The sequence below is a fragment of the Harmonia axyridis genome, chromosome 3, assembly GCF_914767665.1.
Source record: "Harmonia axyridis chromosome 3, icHarAxyr1.1, whole genome shotgun sequence".
Lineage (NCBI taxonomy): Eukaryota > Metazoa > Arthropoda > Insecta > Coleoptera > Coccinellidae > Harmonia > Harmonia axyridis.
The window spans coordinates 36467736-36487884 of NC_059503.1; the positions used below are offsets into that span (position 1 = coordinate 36467736).

General features: G+C 32.3%; 2 protein-coding genes across 3 annotated transcripts; one reads left to right on the forward strand and one right to left on the reverse strand.

Moving 5' to 3' along the window:
- The first annotated feature begins 104 nt into the window (after window positions 1-104).
- On the forward strand, window positions 105-12439 carry LOC123676742 (Hermansky-Pudlak syndrome 3 protein homolog). Of its 2 annotated transcripts, XM_045612910.1 has the most exons (17): window positions 105-469; window positions 545-758; window positions 814-1094; window positions 1215-1482; window positions 1540-1721; window positions 6334-6598; window positions 6654-6832; window positions 6943-7088; window positions 7155-7439; window positions 9464-9578; window positions 9639-9871; window positions 9932-10232; window positions 10306-10550; window positions 10607-10863; window positions 10921-11108; window positions 11544-11667; window positions 11763-12439. In XM_045612910.1, exons 2-17 carry the CDS (start codon window positions 548-550, stop codon window positions 12074-12076), a joined length of 3594 nt encoding a protein of 1197 aa, XP_045468866.1. In that variant the 5' UTR covers window positions 105-469; window positions 545-547; the 3' UTR covers window positions 12077-12439. The 2 variants fall into 2 exon arrangements, with proteins under 2 accessions (XP_045468866.1, XP_045468867.1); XM_045612911.1 differs by lacking the exon at window positions 11763-12439 and having other exon boundaries at window positions 11290-11612.
- Window positions 12440-14568: 2129 nt separating this feature from the next.
- On the reverse strand, window positions 14569-17750 carry LOC123676744 (kinesin-like protein KIF3A). The gene is made up of 3 exons (XM_045612912.1): window positions 16353-17750; window positions 16047-16295; window positions 14569-15767 (listed from the first exon to the last, which is right to left on the reverse strand). The coding sequence occupies exons 1-3, from the start codon at window positions 17187-17189 to the stop codon at window positions 14997-14999; spliced, it is 1857 nt and encodes a 618-aa protein (XP_045468868.1). The 5' UTR covers window positions 17190-17750; the 3' UTR covers window positions 14569-14996.
- Window positions 17751-20149: the final 2399 nt, after the last annotated feature.

Below are 20149 nucleotides of genomic sequence, written 5' to 3' on the forward strand. Positions count from 1 at the left end.
TCCACTGAGCTTAGAACATTTTTTATTGGTCCTCAATAAGCTCGAGCTCTAGTATCAGTATCCAGTTTCCACTAACAAAAAAAATGTAAAACGGACTTGAATACTTCAATACCATAAATATAGGATTTAAATATTTTCAATTCATAGAATACTAAAATATTAACCCTAAAATTTAAACGTCAAAACAAACCGCAAACATTTGTTATTTAATAGGAATTCATCCAAATAAAGTTATTTTTTTCCATATATTCATATTGATTGTCAGCCAATTTATAACAATTATTTTTCCTGAAATCTAAAGATCTAGATTTACATTTTTTTTTGTAGGCTAAAATTCAATCAATAATTTGAATTAGGTCGACTATTTTTAAGTTAGCCCTTTATGAATAAAATGTTCATTCTGAATGGTTAAATACATAATATTTGAACGATAATTTCAGCAGGAAAGGAGAGTGGACCTGACTCATAAGTAATTCATTACTTAGTTAAAATTTATTTACCATAAATCAATTATTGTTCATTGAGTAAAAACCTCTGATTTCAGACAATGGTTCGAGTTATATCAGTACACAATTTCACTAGTCAAAGCGTACAAACTGTTGAGCAACCAACAGCATGCACAACAGCACCTCCAGATCGCTTCCTGCTTGCATTAATGAGTAATTGTATTGAAGTCAGAGATTTGAAGAATAATGCAGAACTTATCTTCACCTTTCCTACTATAGACGAAGTTGCACAAATCTGTTACAGCCTTAATGGTAGGGTCATCATAATATGGTTATTTCCTTATTAAAACTCTACATTATTTTTTAGGCAATTATGTAGCAACATTAGAAAGTAAATTCAATCGACAAAATAGGGAACAAAATTTTGTTAGGGTGTATGTGAATTGGGACAGTATTGCTACATTACAACAATCAAAAATGACAATTAGTGGAGTAAGCTTAGGATCATCTGAATGTGGCATGGTCCAACCAATGAGAGCAAGGATAGCTGGAAGGGTAACTCCCACTAGTAATCAGTCAGATTTAGGAAGTTTAGAAATGATTGAGATTCCTGTAAAGAGGAACCCACATTTTATATCTTGTTGTCCAGTGAGTATGATTCAGGATTCAGTGGAAAACATGAACCAATAATTTTATCTATTACTTAGTCCATTTATCTTTCAAATTACTGCATTTTACCAGTATTCAATCGAAATTCTGTTTTTCCAGATAACTGGTAACCTCCTCATTCTCTCTAAAAATTTGATAAATATTTACAAGTTCAAAGTTAAAACGCACGATATTTCCAAAATGAAATTCATAGATTTCGATGATATTGGACTCGATATTGAACTAACATTTGAGCCAACAAAAATTGAAATGTGTGAAAATTATATAGCAGCAATGAATAAAGATAATATGCATTTATTCAAACTTTGTAAGAGATCCTCACGGGATAGTAGTTCCAAGAAGACTAAATCAGAATTCCCACAAAGAGGTAAGAAAAAAAAAGTGTTAAGCTTCTTTGCCGTTTTAATCTTTTTTTTCTTACCAGGACCTGATGATGCAATTGATTTTACCAAACTCCTCAGAGAGGAGATGAATGAAGGGTATGAAAAAATTAATATTCAGTTGCCAAGTGTAGTCAGAGAAAATAGTCTGATACATAAACAAAATCCATTTACATTCTGGGATAAAGAAATGCAAGCTACTATTTCCAGTAATTCACCTCTAGAAGTGAGTATTCCTATAATTTAAAATATGTTTGGTAGAGACCATTATAGCCTCCATTGCACAGTATAGTAGTTACCTTAGATTATAGATAGAAGGAACGGAAAGTAACCGGTGTGAAGTTCCACATCCACAAGTACACTCCGAGCCAAAAGTAGGGCCCAAGCAAAAAATGGTATATTTATGATTTTCAATACGAAAATGGATAGTAATTTATTATTTGACTCAAGCAATGCAGACTTTTCATATTTTTTGCTATTATTGAATATTTTTTAGCCATTTAGAGGATTGTTAATGTTGTTATAGGGCCCGTTTCTAGTTAGAAACATTAACAATTCATAACTTTTTTGTTTGAAATAGTACCATGTTCTGCTTTTAGTATGTGGTAAACAGAGAAAAACAGAATCAAATGACATACTCCACATAGTTTATCAAGTCTCGGGGAGGGGGGAGACTGCGATTTTAGGGGTATTTTCCACTAAAAAATTCATAACTTTTTTTAATGGAGGAGTACCGTATTCTGCTTTTAGTATGTGATAAACAGAAAAATACTGAATCAAATGACATAACCCACATAGTTTGTCAGGCCTCGGGGAGGGGGGAAACTGCGGTTTTGGGGGTAGTTTCTAGTTAAAAATTCATAACTTTTTTGTATGAAAGAGTACCGTCTTCTGCTTTTAGTATGTGGTGAACACAGAAAAACTGAATCAAATGAGATACTCCATATAGTTTGTCAAGCCTCGGGGAGAGGGCAGACTGCGGTCTTGGGGGTATTTTCTAGATAAAAATTCTTAACTTTATTGTTTGAGAGAGTACCGTGTTCCGCTTTTAGAATGTGGTAAACAGAAAAAAACTGAATCAAATGAGATACTCCATATAGTTTGTCAGGCCTCGGGGAGGGGGGAGACTGCGGTTTTGGGGGTATTTTATAGATAAAAATTCATAACTTTTTTGTTTGAAAGAGTATCGTGTTCTGCTTTCAATTTGTGGTGAACAGATAAAAACTGAATCAAATGAGATACTCCATATAGCTTGTCAGGCCTCGGGGAGGGGGGAGACTGCGATTTTGGGGGTATTTTTCCACTAAAAAATTCATAACTTTTTTAAATGATGGAGTACGGTGTTCTGCTTTTAGTATGTGGTAAACAGAGGAAAACTGAATCAAATGACAAACCCCACATAGTTTCTCAGGCCTCTAGAAATTACCCCCAAAACCGAATGTTTCCCCCTCCCCGAGGCCTGACAAACTATGTGGTGTATGTCATTTGATTCAGTTTTCCTCTGTTTACCACATACTAAAAGCAGAAGTCGGTACTCTTTCAAACAAAAAAGTTATGAATTTTTCTCTAGAAAGTACTGACAAACTATGTGGGTTATGTCATTCGATTCAGTTTTTTTCTGTTATCACATACTAAAAGCAGAACACGGTACTCCATCATTTAAAAAAGTTATGAATTTTTTAGTGGAAAAATACCCCCAAAATCGCAGGCTTCCCCCTCCCTGAGGCCTGACAAAGTATGTGGAGTATGTCATTTGATTCTGTTTTTCTCTGTTTACCACATACTAAAATCAGAACATGGTACTCTTTCAAACAAAAAAGTTATGAATTTTCAACTAGAAACGGCACCTATAACAACATTAACAATCCTCTTAATGGCTAAAAAATGTTCAATAATAGAAAAAAATATGAAAAGTCTGCATTGCTTGAGTCAAATAATAAATTACTATCAATTTCCGTATTGAAAATCATAAATATATCATTTTTTGCTTGGGCCCTACTTTTGGCTCGTAGTGTACTTGTGGATGTGGATAACTTCAGACCGGTCGGAAAGTAAACATTTGTGCTCGATCACGAATATAAGAGAGATGAAAGTTTAGTATTAGGCTAGAAACATAGTGAAGCGACCAAGAGGTGCGAAGAGGATAGTAGAGAGGATAGAGGCGAATTCAAACAAATATATTCTAATAGGGTAGTACATAGTGCAGCGTAAGATGCATAGAATACCTGGTGTGTTTACTGATTCGATTTTGTTTCAGACTTTTTGAGAGACCCACCTGTTGCTTTGGTGGTGTGCTTCACCAGAGTGCTGTAAGGTGGCGCTCTTTAAATTTTTTTCGAATTCCCGCATCTGCCTGGTGCCGTTTAAAAAGGAAATACTGATTTTAGACACTGCAAACATTCACAATAAATTACAATTCAGATCATATCGAATTTTTACTCAAATGAATGGAATATAATGACAGACCATAGAATACAAAATATTATTGTTCTATCACAGACTAGTAATCTGTGGTTCTATACTCAAAGTTCACGACAAGAGCGTAGAAATAGGGGGATACTAGGGGTAATTACACGGTGCTCCTAAATTGGAGATACAAATGAAAATTACAGATTTCCGGATCATTTTAAGAAAAAAAGTCCTATAACATGAGTCCCCAAACATTTTGTTTTGAGATAGGTACATGTGTTGAAGTTCAAGTTATTTTCTCGTATAACCTTCCCTTCACAAGATGTTTAATATGAATTGGCCATAGATATTCCAGTTTAAAGTTTTCACTATGTGATATGCTAATTTTGAATGCAAATCTACAGGGTGATATATTTTCTGGAAGGATGCCTGCTTCCTTCCTCCAAAACTATATTTTGGTGAATGGCTGTTAGTTTAGAGAAATGTAGAAAAAACTCTGGTCCAGTACTATACTTTTTGATAGTTTTGTCGTATCTGCTGTCGATTTCGAGAAAAATCTCTAATAATCCTCAGGAAAATCCAAATTATTATGAAGATCCAGCTAGTAAGCTCTAATGAATGCATTAATTATAAGTTTTGGTATTTATTTACCTAATCTGTAGCGAAGATTAATAAATATTTGATAAACTGTACGACACACTAGAAACAACCTGTATATTGAAAGCAAAGCCTTTGTGGGCTCATATGTATGAAACTTTTTTTTCTCAAAATTATCCAAGTAATTTCTCATTTTCCTTCGTAACTCTTATTTGAGAACAAGGTAAGCACAACCGAATTAGTAACAACAAAAATTATTTCGAGTAATTTGGTTCAAACTTCATTATCAAACTACTTTTTCTAACATTACAGATATGAATAAAAGTTGTCGTCAAAAATTTTTTTTTCGATTATCCCTCCCCAAGAAAAAAAAAGATCTACGCCCTCGATTCACAAGAGTCGAGAATTGAGAGAAATGTCAAATGTAAACGATGTATGCGCCATCTGAAAAGCCCGCAATCCCTCGAAATCAAGTAGGTATAAATCCGAAAAATCTCCCGTTTTGTCTGAAAGTTTTACAGGTATAAGTAGACACACCAGGTATTCTATGGATCTTAGTGCAGCGATCCCGAATGCGGTTGCGTGAGGCGGTTAAGCGAGGATAGAGGCGAGATCGGGGAAGTTTGTTTTCCTTCATCGCCGCGCGATGGATTGCATATTAATATAAAAGTATTTTGTGGAATCAGAGAGATGCTCAACATCATAATTGATATATTTTGGACAAGTTATGGGATGCTGTAGCGGATGAAATGAAACAAACAAGTAATTAACCAAATACCACCAGAAATAAAGTATATAAGAACTAAAAAAAACTTTAATATTGAGCTTAAGTTGTTCCTGAAAGATTTATTTTGTTTAGTTTACCTTTGTTGTTGTTTTGAATATTATATAGTATTATTTTTTTGTATATTGTTAAATAGGCCTTGTCACCAGTACTTGTACTGTATTAGAGGTCAAGAATAAAGAAGTTAATAAATAAATAGATAAAAAAAATTAATTCGTGGAAGTGATAGGGTCGCGAATGAAATTAGTCCAGTTTTTCATTAGATTCAATTTTTTCCAGAATGTAGTCGTTCATACGGAAATATGAAAGAAATTTCTCTAGATGATCGCGTAATTCTTTTCACAAGTGATGAAATTCACCATGTACTTTCTTAGATTTATTAATTTCGTGAACACTACAGGTTCTTCTATTTTCATCAATTTTCATTACATAACAGAGTTGTTTCAGCAACGAATTTTCTAAAAGTATAAATCCATTTTTCGGAAACGCGCCTCCTCTATAATAATCAAACTCGACTATCCCCTTGATTTCTTGTTCGCCTCACTATGAGATGACACCTCGTCATCGCCGCTACTCTCGGGAACCGCTATCCTTTCTGCTATCCTCTTCGCACCTCTTGGTCGCTTCACTATGTTCCTAGCCTTACCAGTCACAATCGAACTAACCGATTGTGTGTGCGAGCCATAGGCGTGGAGAATCCTGAATTGATTGTTGAATGCTTTATCAGGAATTCTCTTTTTAATAACTTCACAATAGCTAATTCATTAAACTCAGAAAAGCATTGACCCTTTTGAAATACGAAAGAATTTTCATGAATAAATCACATTGTAAGCTATTTTTGAGCATGAATTGATAATTTCGAAATTAATCAAATTATGTATATAGTGTCCCGTCAGACAAGGAGTGACGAATGTTGGCATCAAAACATATGGATCAGTTATAAGGCGATTTCTGTTCCTCTTATTAATGTTCTAAAAAAGTTACCATATAGATTAAGGCTACCATTACTATAATATTTGAATGATAATTTGTTTTTGATATATTGCAGAATACAGTAAATCAGTACAAACTCAGAAATTTAATCAAACTACGCCTCTTGCCATTTTTGTTTGAAGATTCATCATCACAGGCTTTTGAAGAATATAAAACTTTTGTTATGAAACCTTTATATATCGATGAAATATTGAACAAATCTAAAAAGGCTGCAGAAAATGATAATATTTTAAGAAGCGAGTTTTCCAAATGTCTAAATGGAATTACCTGTTTAATTGCTACACAGCAAGAGGGTTATCTTTTTCATTTTGAAGATAAAGGTGAGACTTTTTTTATAAATAATTAAGTTATTGAATCAAAATGATTTTCTTTCAGATGAAAAGATTCTAGCAGACCATTGTGTCGCTGTTTATCCTTTTACTGCTCCTGTTTTCCAACTGGTGGTGGAAGATTATTTCTTACATGCTTTAACTGTTAGTGGCCTTGAGACTTATACTCTTAGAAATAGTCATAAACTTTGTCATATCATTAAAAAGCCAGATGATATCACTAATGTAAGTATATCAGTTTTATTATAACCTCCAAAAAAAGGAAGATCAATACTCCTAAGGCATGATTAGGATTTATTTAATTTGAATTAATTTGATAATTTTCCTCTTTTTAGGCATGCCCCCCAATGAATGATGGAATCTGCCTTGTGGGTCTTAGACCTTTTTTAGGGGTTGAAAAAATTTTATCTGCTAATAATCATTTACTCCTACTGGCCAATGCTGATTCATCTCCAACTCACTCAGTAGGTTCGAACAGCAGGTATATATACATATTTAATTGGCAATTACTTGTCTCATCTTTCTAAGTTGATTTCCTTTGTTTCAGCTCGAATGCTGTTTATTGGACATTATATAGTTTAGAATCACCTTCACCTAAAACTATTTTCAATGATTTTCTAATTGTGGCAAATGAACACAGGTTTTCATCTTTACCAACTTACCGCAATCTAATGAATGAAGCACATATGATACTGAGAGTTGCATTATTTTTAAAGAAGTGGACTACTACAGATGATAGCATAAAATTAGCTAAAATACAGAAAGAAAATATGGATGATATTTCAGAAATGTTCAGGGGATCTTGTGCCTTGTTGGGTGATCATTTTATTATGTAAGTTGGGACTAAGTCTAGGGATGCTCCACATATAGATTCAAAAGTTTTGCATCACAATGTAAATTAATTTTACTGGGATTTCTTAGGAAATTTTTTGTCTCATATTGTTAATGTCGTTCCTATACTATGAAAGTTTTTTGGGGCTCAAGATATGATGAATGCCTCGGATTCAAGTTCATCACCGAATTCCGCTGTGAACACATAGTTTACTGACTGACTTTTGGAAAAAAGTTATTCATTATTGGCAGATAATTTTCTTTGTTTGTACAAAGTTGATATATTATTCCTGTACTCATAGAAGCTATCAACAACATTAAACAAGATTTGGATGAGTTAAGACTGAGTTCATTGATAGAACTGCCAAGGTTGAAGTAAACTTGAGAATTTAATATTTTTAAGGACAATATGAAATAGTTCAGAAAAACCAGTAAGAAAGTCAAGACAAGCGGCATTTCATGCCTATATATGGGGCAGAAGACTTTAAAACAGCCTGAATTTAGTTCTGTAGGAAATGGGTTCAATGATATTTTGCTGGATCAATTTGCTGGATTATATGATTGGAACAATTTAATTCAATAAACAAATATATAACTATACTATATATATATATGCATAGATATATACAGGGTGTTCTGATTTGTTTCCGACAAACTGAAACGGGTGATAGATCACATCATTTTAAGCAAAAAAGTTCCTATGAACATGGGTCCGGAAATGCTTCGTTTCCGAGATACAGGGTGTTAAAGTTGAAAAAATAATTCGCGTTTTCTTAAATATCTTTCGACTGATTCCAAAAATTGCATGAAAGTTGGTACATAGGGTTTTTTGAGGTGAGAAATTCAAATTTGTGGTCGATTTGGTTGTATTTTCTAGAGGGCGCCACTGGCAATCATTTCGTCCCCTTTAAACCGTCGCAACATTTCTGTGCTACCCTGTACGTCATTCTGGACTGAAAAAATCGATTCCCCTGACTTTTCTAGTTAAAAAAGGTATAACTCATTTAAGTTGCTAGGAGCGTTTCAGAGAAAAACGCATTTAAAGCCAAATCCATATTTTTGTAATCTCTAAAACATGTAGAAACAAATTTGTAATAATTTTAAATTGAATATTTTTTAGAAGTAACAATTTAGAACAAAACAAAATAACATAATAATTTTTAAAGAAGGTGTTCGAAATGTCCACCGTTCTGTTGAATGCACAAATGACATCTTCGAATGATTGATTGTTTTACATTCAACAATTGTTGCGGCAATAGATTTAAAATGGCTATACACAATGACAGATTTGAAGTGTGTTAGGTTCAGATGTCATTAATTATAATTATAGTTAACTAAGTTAATAGCTTATCAACAAATACAGGAAAATGGTATTGGTTACCAAAGGCCCGAACGAAGCATACAAAGAAGAAATCATATACAGAGAAATAGGATTTTACAGACCTTTGAAGAAAATAAAAACTCAGTATTCGTAAAGCATCCCAACAACGCAATATTTCAGGAAACAGAATATTCAGAACACTTAAAAACAACAATTACATAGCATACCACTTCTACTTATTAGTGGGCAATAGAAAATCCGCATGCATTTCGCCTTAGAAATTTTCAAAATGAATTTAAATGTAATATTTGAATAGGAATAATTTCATGAAAGGATTTCGAAGCAGTCAAAACATATTAAAGAAAACGCGAATTATTTTTTCAACTTAAACACCCTGTATCTCGGAAACGAAGCATTTCCGGACCCATGTTCATAGGAACTTTTTTGCTTAAAATGATGTGATCTATCACCCATTTCAGTTTGTCGGAAACAAATCAGAACACCCTGTATATATATATGCATAGATATATATCTTATTTATAACAGTGTTTACTGACAAAACAAGAATTTGCTTGATCAATAAAAGCCGCATAATACATTTATGAAGAAAGCCAACTAGAGCCTAAAATACTCTATGCTTTTAATGGTTTTGATTCAAAAATACGTTTTATAGAGATATTGATAATTAAGGTAATAAATTTCAGGTCAAGCAGCAAGAAAAAGTATCAACTCGCAATACCATATTATAAAATGGCTGGTATCCAAGCAGTTGAAGTCATGAGAAGAATCAAAAAAATTCAGGATCATCTGAATGTTCAGGTAAAGCTATTGGATTTTATGTAATTTTATAATAATTTAATATTTTTTGTGATAATCTAGTCTACCAAAGGATTAGTTTATTATTTGAAGCATATAATGCTAGAGATCAGGAGTGCCCATGATGCTGATAAACTTTTCACACCACACTCAAGACAGAATTTTTTAGACGATCTTTTAAATTTGTTAGAAACATCGGAGTTTGAAGATCTCCCATATATCATTCTGAAGAGCAAAATCCTTCAAGAATACTCAACAGACAAACTCATTACTATGTTAACAAACAAAATTCCAGAGTAAGTCCAATATTCAATTGTTTTAGTAGTATTTCCAATGACTAAAAATATTTTTAATAGCAATTTTACACATCAAAACGAAAAAAACTTGGCCTTGTGTTTGTTGTACATACAGAAGAATAACTTTTCTCAAGCAAAACTTTGTTTGAAACAAATCCCTGCTGATAACCTTCAGGGTCTCCTTCTTGACAATTGGGAAATATTATTTGAAAATTATTCAAAGCTGCAAGGCCCTAAAGGAAGAACAAATTTCTCAGAAGTTGGAGACCTGATCATCAAGAACTATACAGAGAGATTTGCAAATCTTCTGGTTACTCTTGTGATGAAGCAGAAGATTATGAACTTCAATAGATTAATGAAGGTATGTGATTTGAATTGATTAACTTTTCCTATCTCACCATCCATTTAAACACCAAAAAAATATATTTTACCAGATATTTATGGAATATTTGCCATCAAGCATTGGTGCTGAACAAAATACTGCCACTCTACTCCTGCAATTAACCCTGGAAGAATACTTTCAAACATTATTCTCGGAATCAGAAGAAATTGACCAATCTAAAATTTTACACGAAAAAGGGGCCAGTGAGGCTATAAAACTGCTTGTGAGGTCGTATTTATCCCAAGTGCAAATTTTACAACTGAAAGAAGAGAAAAACAAAGAAAAGCTGAATCAAGAGTAATAATATTATTCATATTTTTGTAATAGTTCTCAATAAAGAAACTTTCTTACAGGGTATTTTGCAGTGGTGATCTTCAAAAACAAAATAATATAACAGAAGTTATACAAAACCCATTGAACATGTATGAACTTTTTGATGACAATACTTTCAAGAAAGACACTTATCTATTCGAGCGGTACAGATACGAGTATTTGCAAAAGATGCCACCTTTTCAGGTAGAAATTGTTTCCAAAATGTACAGTATGTGTGTTGAAAATTACACCTTTGAAACTGAAGTTAAGATAAATGAGGAAGCTGATGCTGTATTAGGTAAAATAGATAATCTTAAATTATTTTTGGTATTTCGATCTCATTTTTGTTTTTCAGCTAAACTTCAAGCAATTCTTTGTAGTCCAATTATACCTAAAGGTTTGAATAGCGAAGTTGAAACATTTTTGTCTTTAAATCCCAATTTAAGGGGTAAAGATAGCATCCAATCAATTATATTGACTAATAAAGATGCAGTGACTCTTTTAATAGAGTGTTGTCCTCAATGTCTAGCACAATTCGGAAAGGTATGTAATAAATCATTAATAAAATATTGAGTTCAAAATTTTTCGTCAAAAATCCATGTTTTAGAATAAAGAATAAGGTCGTGCTCATGGATTGTATTTTATTTTTAAAATCAACTCGACATGTTTCGCCTCATCGGCATCATCAAGAGTTTTGTCAAGAGTTATTTTTTTTTCATTTCAGTGCCTTTACACAAAACACATATTACCGACATTGCAGCACAATTGAGACATTTCTCAGGCAATTTTACTCATAACAACGACGCTTTGAACTGAACTATTTTAATTTAGTGTTAGTAGGAGTAGTAGCTGAAGGTGTGATAACTAATAATATTTGTCCTGCTCGGTTCAAGTTTTTGACAACATTATGCTTTGAATATTATTATATGAATTGAATATGATTATATTAATTATGTCATTGTTTATTTCTTTTTACAGGATCGTTTAACGAAAGCAGATGAGTGGAAATTCCTTATTGCTTCTCTACAGCAAAAAATTTTGAAATTATCTACTAATGAAAAATTGGATAAAATTTGTTTTTTTTACAAGAAAACATTGAAAGGTAAATAGACAAAAAGATTCAAAAATTGGGTGATTTATCCAAGTTAGCTCATGTAATTTTACATTTGAATTTTGAAAATGCTCCTTATATTGCAGACGTTCTTTCCCAAGTGGCCCGAAATATGACTTTGGAAGAATTAGTTCAAGTATTTCCTCAACGTATAAACACAAATGTATTGCATTTAAATGATGAAGAAAGCAATGAAGATGGTTATGTGAACAGTAATGTCAAAGATACAAGTAAAATTGAAAATGGAATGGTTTACACAGATCAAGAACTGGATATCTTGAATGAAATACAAGATTATGAACCATACATTGTGATATGCAGAGAAACAATGAATGCTAACCAGATGAGGAAATTGATTGTTGCTACTAGTCAGCAGTTATTGCGTACACTGAATTTTTAAACGAAAAATCAAAGAGCAACCTAATATCAAAATAGTCTAATTTCTAGTTGTGATATTAGAGAAATTTTTTTAAATACCAAAGCTTTTTGTGGACAGCACTTTGGAACGGTATGTTATACAACATTCCAGTCTGCTTTTCAGATGTCTTTTTTCGATATTACATTTAAGGTCTCCACTATTACTGTGGTATCAGAATACTCAAATTTATTACAAATTGAAATATCATTATATGTTCGTTGATATTTTTAGATATTTCCTATTTCCATTTTATATGAATGTTTTATCTATTTATTCCATATTTGTTTATATTGAAAATGTTGAACTTTGTGTATTATATATGCAATAAAAAAACCAATAATTATATTGTAATTTATTATTGTTCCCACTTCCTGTAGTTGAGTTCAGTGCTTTTTAATTCAACTCAGTGAGACCACACCAAAACTATTTTTCTTTATGATTCCAATAATAATCCTTTATTAGAAAAACATCAACAGAAGTAACTATTTGGTTTAATTTACTATATTTGAGAATGAATCATATTGAAGGTACCACAGAAATATATATTTAAATAACAATAATATGCAGAAAAACTGTATATAATAAAAATTATAGCAAAAATAATATAACTAAATCACAAAAATTTATATCAATAACAAAATGCAAACAAATTGTTACATACACTTCATCTAAAGGATACAAAAAAATTATGTAAAGCAAAGATCACAGTAAATGATGGATTTTGAAGAGAAATATATCATGTAATTTTGAATACTGCATTTGATTCAAATACTTTGTGAAATAATATACCTTAAAACTATCTCATCACAAAGTAATTAAAAGTACAATATTGTCATATACTGTATAAGTTGGTGAATACTGGTAAATATTAGTAGGCAAGTCAAACAGTCTATATTTTACTTGGTTAAGTATTATGCATTTCAACAACTAATATATTTTTCCGCAAAAATGAATGAGTGCTTTGCACAATTTGGTGATAATTTTAAATTTATTGCCTTCCCTCATAAACCAACAGAAATTTTAAATAATACTTCCTGAAAGAATATAATATATATTTAAATATAAAATTATCACCTTCTAAATATAATTTTTTTTTAGAATAGATATGAAATACTTGATTAAAAAAGTGACTAGAATGCACAACTAGATAAGGAATGACATTTAAATGCTGTCATCTAAGAATAACTACAAAAATACACGATCTATCATTAGCACAAAATATACCCAAATTCCTTTCTTCACAAGTCATAAAAAAGAAATTATTGTTGGAATTCAAGTGAAACAATGATTCTCATATGCTTTTGTTTTGTACCTTACATTATTATTATGTGCATATAAAGACATCCGTTACTCTCAATTGTTAAAGGCTGACTATAAAAAAAAGCAGTTAAAATGTTCAGATATAGGCACTCTTAATACTTGAGAATAAAATGTTCAAGAGAAGTTAACTGGACTAAGCTCATCATATGAATAATGCTCATACCTCCTGAAAATACGAGGGGATGCCTTTTAGTTTAAAAGACTATGGAATACCAGTATTAGGCCAACAAAAGGATGTTGGTATCCCCAAACTGTATATTCTATTGTATAAAGAATATACCGGCATTCATTATTAATATACTATAATGGCATGTGGCAATAGCTTATTTTTAAAATATCATATTTATGTGTATTGAATAATTTAACTATTATTTTCAAAGATCATCAATCAATTTTAGTAGATGCTTTTCTTAAAGTATCTTATTAATTGAATTTGATAATGAAATATGAAAATTCACATTATTTTTGCAGCAGATTGGAAATGAAATATTAAAACTGTCATTCTTTTATGTATATTATTGAGTCAGATTTCAGTTCAATCACTGTTACATTTAACATTTTAAGTGTTTGATTTTAGTATTTGTTTTCTGTTCTGAAATCTATGAAAAGTAGATTTATCAACAAAATAACAATGACGCAAATGACAGAATATGTTGTAAAATCCAATAAAAAAGTTTTAACATATATCAATAAAGAATTCAAACAAACTGTATATTGACAATTAATCTCATAAGAATTTTTATATTGTAGGTTGCTATATTGAAATTTAATGGTGTCCATCAATTAGAGCAATTTTGATATGCTCAAATAAAACTTGTAGACTAATTTTCACTTTCTGATTGGGTACCATACACATATGAGTAAAATCATAAAATAATAGAAAGCACATATCGCCGGCTAAGAGTGTAAATCTGCTATGTCCATAATGAGAACAATTTTACAGGAGACCAAAAAAACCGTACAGTAAGTGTTATAATAATAATAATAAGAGAGTTTATTCATGAAAATACATTCAGAAGAGTTTATCGAATGTATTTTCATGAATAAACTCTCTTATTATTATTATTTTAAGTTATTGTTAAGATAGAAAATGTAGATAATGAAACCCATACACCGAAAGGTAACAAATGGGATAAAGATTATATATATATTATTATTATTATAACACTTACTGTACGGTTTTTTTGGTCTCCTGTAAAATTGTTCATTATGGACATAGCAGATTTACACTCTTAGCCGACGATATATCTATAATCATCTTCATCCTCATTTAAAATTGTTAGGTTTAGATCAAGAGTCATAATAAAACATGTTAAAAGTATAAAGGAAAAATCAATTTAAACTTATTGCCATGAGTAAACTCTTAAAATAATGAGTTAAAAATGATTCAAAAGAAAAAATTCCTCAAATTTTACAATTCCATGAGCAATCATCAGATATTAAAAGCAATCTAGAAAGGAATGTAATTAACATGTTTATTTATGTGAACTTGATCCTTGAAATCAATGGAAAATTATTGTTTTTATCTTATTAAATCCACAACCTTAAACCCAATTCCACCCTTTCATACCTTAATTTCAAATTACTTTCCATATTTTGCCAATGCAGAGTAAGTCTTTTTCTCTAATATCCTTTTTTCTCTCCTTTTCTCTGCGTACTTATGGTAAACAGGTTTTAGATCATGTCTATATGCAACGTCAAATTCTGTGCTGTGGATTTTGTGTTTTCTCATATTATTTCCTGTGTAGGCAACACCTTTCATCTGGAACTCTTGACTTTCCATATTCCAAATAAGATTCTGCTCGATTTTCTGAGTGTATTCAATAGGTATGTAACTATCAATGATTAAAGCGGCAAGTTGAGTCTCTCTCATCAGTAGACGATTGTTATCCAGCAAAGCTTCCATTTCCCTTTGATACTCATGTTCTTTGTCTTTGTATTCTTCTTTAAATTCATTTAATAGAGCTTGAATTTTTTTAATTTTTTTAGTGAGAGCTGCTTCCTCTTCTTGTAAAGTAGCATATTTTTCCTTGAAATCTATCTTCTCAGCACCAGTTTTTTCCAGTTTTTCTTGCAATTCCTGATGACTTTTGTCAAGACTTTCAAGTACTGCATCTGTACTCTTGAGTTCAAACTCTTGTTCTTGGGCCTTTTCCAATAGGTTTATTCCACCAACAAGGATTTTTTTTTGGATCATAGAAATTTTTTGTTCCAAGTCTGTCTTTTCCTTCTCAGTTTTTTCTAACTCTGCCTTCCATTTTTGGGATTCTTCATTTCTTGCTTCCACTGCTGATTTCTCACGTCTTTTCTTAGTTGGTTGTAAATCTTGGGTAGAAAGCTCCATTATCTTTTGCTGAAATAAAGAGAAGGTGGTTTATTGGTATTCTCAATGAAGTATATTTCATGTAAATTGCTAAAAAAATTGAATCTTTATAAACAAGTAAAAAAATAATTAATTTTGTATTTATTTTACATTGGCAGTGTTACATTCAACTGTCAATTTTAGTTAAAATTGTCAAAGCTATTGAAAACGTTATCACATTAAAAAATTAGGCTGTACATAGTCAATTTATTATCAACACAAAAACCAATGTTCCTTCTAGTACATGAACAAAATTAAAACTGGCATTACCTGCAAATCAGCAATCTCTTGTTCAAAGCCTTCAATAAGTCCCCTTTGTTCTACATTAATATAGGCATGATTCTGAATCTGTTTCACTCTAGCTGCATACCGAAGAGTACAAGTGCTTTCTTCAAAATCCAAATCACAAGGACTTATCATAGCGATCATAGCTGTTTTTGAGTTACCACCAAGAGAATCTTGAAGTAACCTAGTTAGCTTAGAATTTCTATAAGGAATATGTGTACATTTCCCATCAACCTGAAATAAATTAAAATTTATATTGTTCACAGATATTTCAAATTTATTTTGACATACCAAAGCTGAAATAACATTACCAAGTACAGAAAGAGATAAATTTATATTACTGGCTTCTCTCAACCTATCTCCTGTTGCCTGAGTCCTACTTGCTCTTTCAGATCCTGCTAAATCTACCAAATTTAATTTTCCAACTGTTGTTTTGTTATCAGTGTTATTTCTGGACTCAATAGTGATAGTAAAAATTGCATGTGATCTGCTACTAACATCATTCATTAGTGTAGATCGTGTCACTCGGTTTTTGTTACCTCTATTCAATAATTCTGTTATGGAATCTACAGAGTCCACTGTAAATCCCATGAGGTCCTTAACGTAAACTCCAACATCTGTTCGTTCACGAATGGCAAGTTTTTTATTTGGATTCGAAGATAATAGGTCACGAACTTCCTCATTGTATATTTCCAAGTACGTGACAGTTACAACAAACGATTTCTCTTCACTTGATCTAGATATCTGAGTGAATATATGGGAAAAAGCGTTTGGTATTATGCCCTTGGATTCTGTGGTCGTCATATTACCGGCCATGGTGTAAGTTTTACCGGTGCCTGTTTGTCCATAGGCAAAAATCGTTCCATTGTAACCATGCAATACTTTCTCCACAATTGGTGCAGCAATAATCCTGTACAAATCCATTTGTGTTGAATCTTCAGCGAATATCTGGTCAAACTTATACGGTTTTCTTTTTTCTCCATTTCCATCTTTATTGAGAACTATAAGATTTTCTGAGGTATCTACTAGCACTATGTTTTGATGATCATCACTTTTTTCTTTCTTACTCAAAGGACGTACTCTTATGAAAACGCGGACGTTTTCGATTTCTGATTTCGGGTCGGTCATGGTTTATGATTTTTAGGTATTATCACTGCAACAATTTAGAAATCGATATTACATTTTGTTGTATTGCGGGTGTTATGAATCACCTTGGCTTAATGCCAATTGCCAATTGGAGGTTGTTTGATTTGACAATTGCGGATAAAAATCTATGGATTTCTCCAATTCTATGAAAATGAAGGAAATATGTACAAGGGTCAGCGTTTAATTTCTAAACTTCTATTCTAAAAATCTTATAAAAAATGTATGAATATGTGTCGGGACCAACTCCCTCTACCTGGCTGGCTGTAGTATCGTTGCTTAGGATATTGCTTAAGGGTAAACGATGCCGTCGATGTCAGACATGCAAGGGTACTATGCATTCATAGCTGATATACCGCCATATGTGGTCTCTGCACACTGTGGTCATGTCTCGCGAACAGTGGATACCAGTCGGAGGTAGGAAAGACACAATAAATACTTTTACCAAGACAAGGTGGAACAACATATACCGATGTCTGTAAAACTAGTGGAAAGTCCTAGTCTCGAATATGCGAACTCCACCAGGTACCAGGCGACCTCTACTTTTAATAATGCCCTCTAGAAACATGCGAGGCTCTGCTTCTTGTGATTGAATTTCCATATCTACTCGTGGGACTTAATATGGACCAGGAAAGTATGACGTTGCTTCAGATAAATCTCCAGCTTTCAAAAGCAGCCTCTAAGTGCCCTATGCTGGAGAACGTCGAGAAGGCACATTGCCATGGGGTGACATAAGGTGATGATCTCAGTCCAACACCCGAGGAAATTCAAAGCCTCATAGAATGGCGCAGCAATGAAAAGAAACAACTTAATCTGGGCTGTGATGCGATTGCACACCAAAAGATATGGGGGAAGCACTGACATCAATCGTAGAGAAGTGAGTACTTGCTTGATTTTATATTTTCTTATAACATGGAGATAGCGAATGCGGACAATAGTCCAACCTTTATGAATGCGATCAGAAGGGAAGTAAAGTAATTGACCCTACGTTGGCGACACTCTTTACTGCGCATATGGTCAAAAATTGGAGGGTTTCGAAAGAACCATCCATGCCGGATCATATGGCAATCCAATTTTACATTGAAGCTACTGCTTCAGCTCATGTTGAGTGCAGCAAGTATAGTAGAAATTAATAATTTCCATTAGAATTATCTCACTATCCAATCGAAAGAAGCTCTGGAATAGGGCAAAGGAATGTTTGTGTATTTTCGTCTTTTTCATTGTCATCACGTTAGCCATGATATTACAGTAGAACGAAAGTAGCTAGCACAAAACTTAATATGTCGTTGGAAAACCTGCTAAATGGAAAAGTTTTTACTGCAAAGAAAACCTATTCTCATTAATAGTTTTTCATTCATAGAACGATTGGAGAGAAACGACTTATTTCGCTCTCTTCAGAATATTTATATTCACCGCACTCGTCAGTAAAACTCTTTTGCCACTCATGACTCCTCATATTAAGGAAAAAAGTGATGAATTCCGTGAAATCAAGAAATGTTAAATTGAAGAATAATCGCCAACATTTCGATCATGAGTTATATGACATTTTCTGTTGCAAATCACTTGTATAATCTCCCCTTGAAGTTGAGACGTTTTAAAATTGTACTCCCTGTATATCATGCTGTGCATATATGTATGATTTTCTTCAGCATTTCGTCTATGGTCTATATGTGTAGGTATAGGTACACTGTAAAAATGTGAAATCAGAAAAATATGAAATATTGCAATCTGTGAAGAATTGAATTATGTGAAGTTTATATCGAATAATACCCGAAATTTCTCTATAAGATACCTAAGGCCTAACAAGGGCGGTCCTTTCCTTAAATTTTGAGGAGGGAGGTCACCGTTACGGGCTTCAAGTTTTTTGATGGGACCATTTCGTACCTTGTCTGTTTGAAACGCTTATTAAGTGTTCCATTTGGGGGGGGAGGGGTCATAACCCCCTTGACCCCCTTCCTGGGACCGCGCTTGAGGCCTAAGTGTATTTATGCTTGTTTCTAAGCTTACTTTTTTGTTATTAATAAATCTTGTCAATAGACATGAATGAAACTTTCGAAGCAATTTTACGAATATGATATACAGGGTGTCTCAAGTTCGATGGCCTATTAGACGTTTCTAGAGAACGGGGCCGATTTGAAATCTGAAAATTCGGAGTATGACATTGTTCATGATGCCCTATTCAGCTAAAATATTTTGAAAGTTACGGCACTTCCGGTTATACAAGAATTAAAAAAAAAATTTTTTTCATTTTATGTCATAGATATTACCAAGATTTCCATTCTCGATTACTCTCTGCTAAAATTATTGCGTTGGTCCTCATAGTTTTCAAAATATTGAGAAAAAACCGTAAAAAAGAAAATTTCCTTAGTCACAATTATGTGAATTATTTTTACTGTGAATATCCTATGCGTATACTCAATTCACTTTCTCAAACTAGAATGATGTTGGAATCTTGAATTTGAGAAATATCATCACAGGGTGTTTCAAATATTGTGCCAAAAATTGTGAACAAAATTTGATCATAACATTCGATTTTCAAATTAGGACCCTATTTTTTTTCGTTTCATTGGATTCTACGGTGAAAAATGAGGGTAGTGTGCAGACATGATTATGCTCTCAAATTCAATAATTCTAGAGTTATTCGAGATTTTATGAATTTATGTTATACGTAGGGTCAATTTCATGTCATATTCCGAATTTTCAGATTTCAAATCGGCCCCGTTCTCCAGAAACGTCTAATAGGCCGTCGAACTTGAAACACCCTGTATAATGTTCCCATAATTTTTTTTTTAATTACATGACCTTTCATCTGGCTAACTTTTTCGGTGAGCTTATAAATCACCCTGTATATTATATCTAGGAAGTAACCGTTATTGGTGTAGATAATGATAATAATTTTTTTTCTGACCTTAAATCAGAAAATAACATTAATATTTTAATCATTA

What these genes read in the sequence shown, in the direction of transcription:
- LOC123676742 (XM_045612910.1), top strand. Translation starts at nt 548, where the DNA reads ATGGTTCGAGTTATATCAGTACACAATTTCACTAGTCAAAGCGTACAA. An exon ending in ATCAGAATTCCCACAAAGAG is followed by an intron (nt 1,483 to 1,539) that starts GTAAGAAAAAAA and finishes TTTTCTTACCAG; the next exon opens with GACCTGATGATGCAATTGAT. An exon ending in ACTTCAATAGATTAATGAAG is followed by an intron (nt 10,233 to 10,305) that starts GTATGTGATTTG and finishes ATATTTTACCAG; the next exon opens with ATATTTATGGAATATTTGCC.
- LOC123676744 (XM_045612912.1), bottom strand. Translation starts at nt 17,189, where the DNA reads ATGACCGACCCGAAATCAGAAATCGAAAACGTCCGCGTTTTCATAAGA. An exon ending in GTAATGTTATTTCAGCTTTG is followed by an intron (nt 16,296 to 16,352) that starts GTATGTCAAAAT and finishes AATTTATTTCAG; the next exon opens with GTTGATGGGAAATGTACACA. An exon ending in AAGAGATTGCTGATTTGCAG is followed by an intron (nt 15,768 to 16,046) that starts GTAATGCCAGTT and finishes TCTTTATTTCAG; the next exon opens with CAAAAGATAATGGAGCTTTC.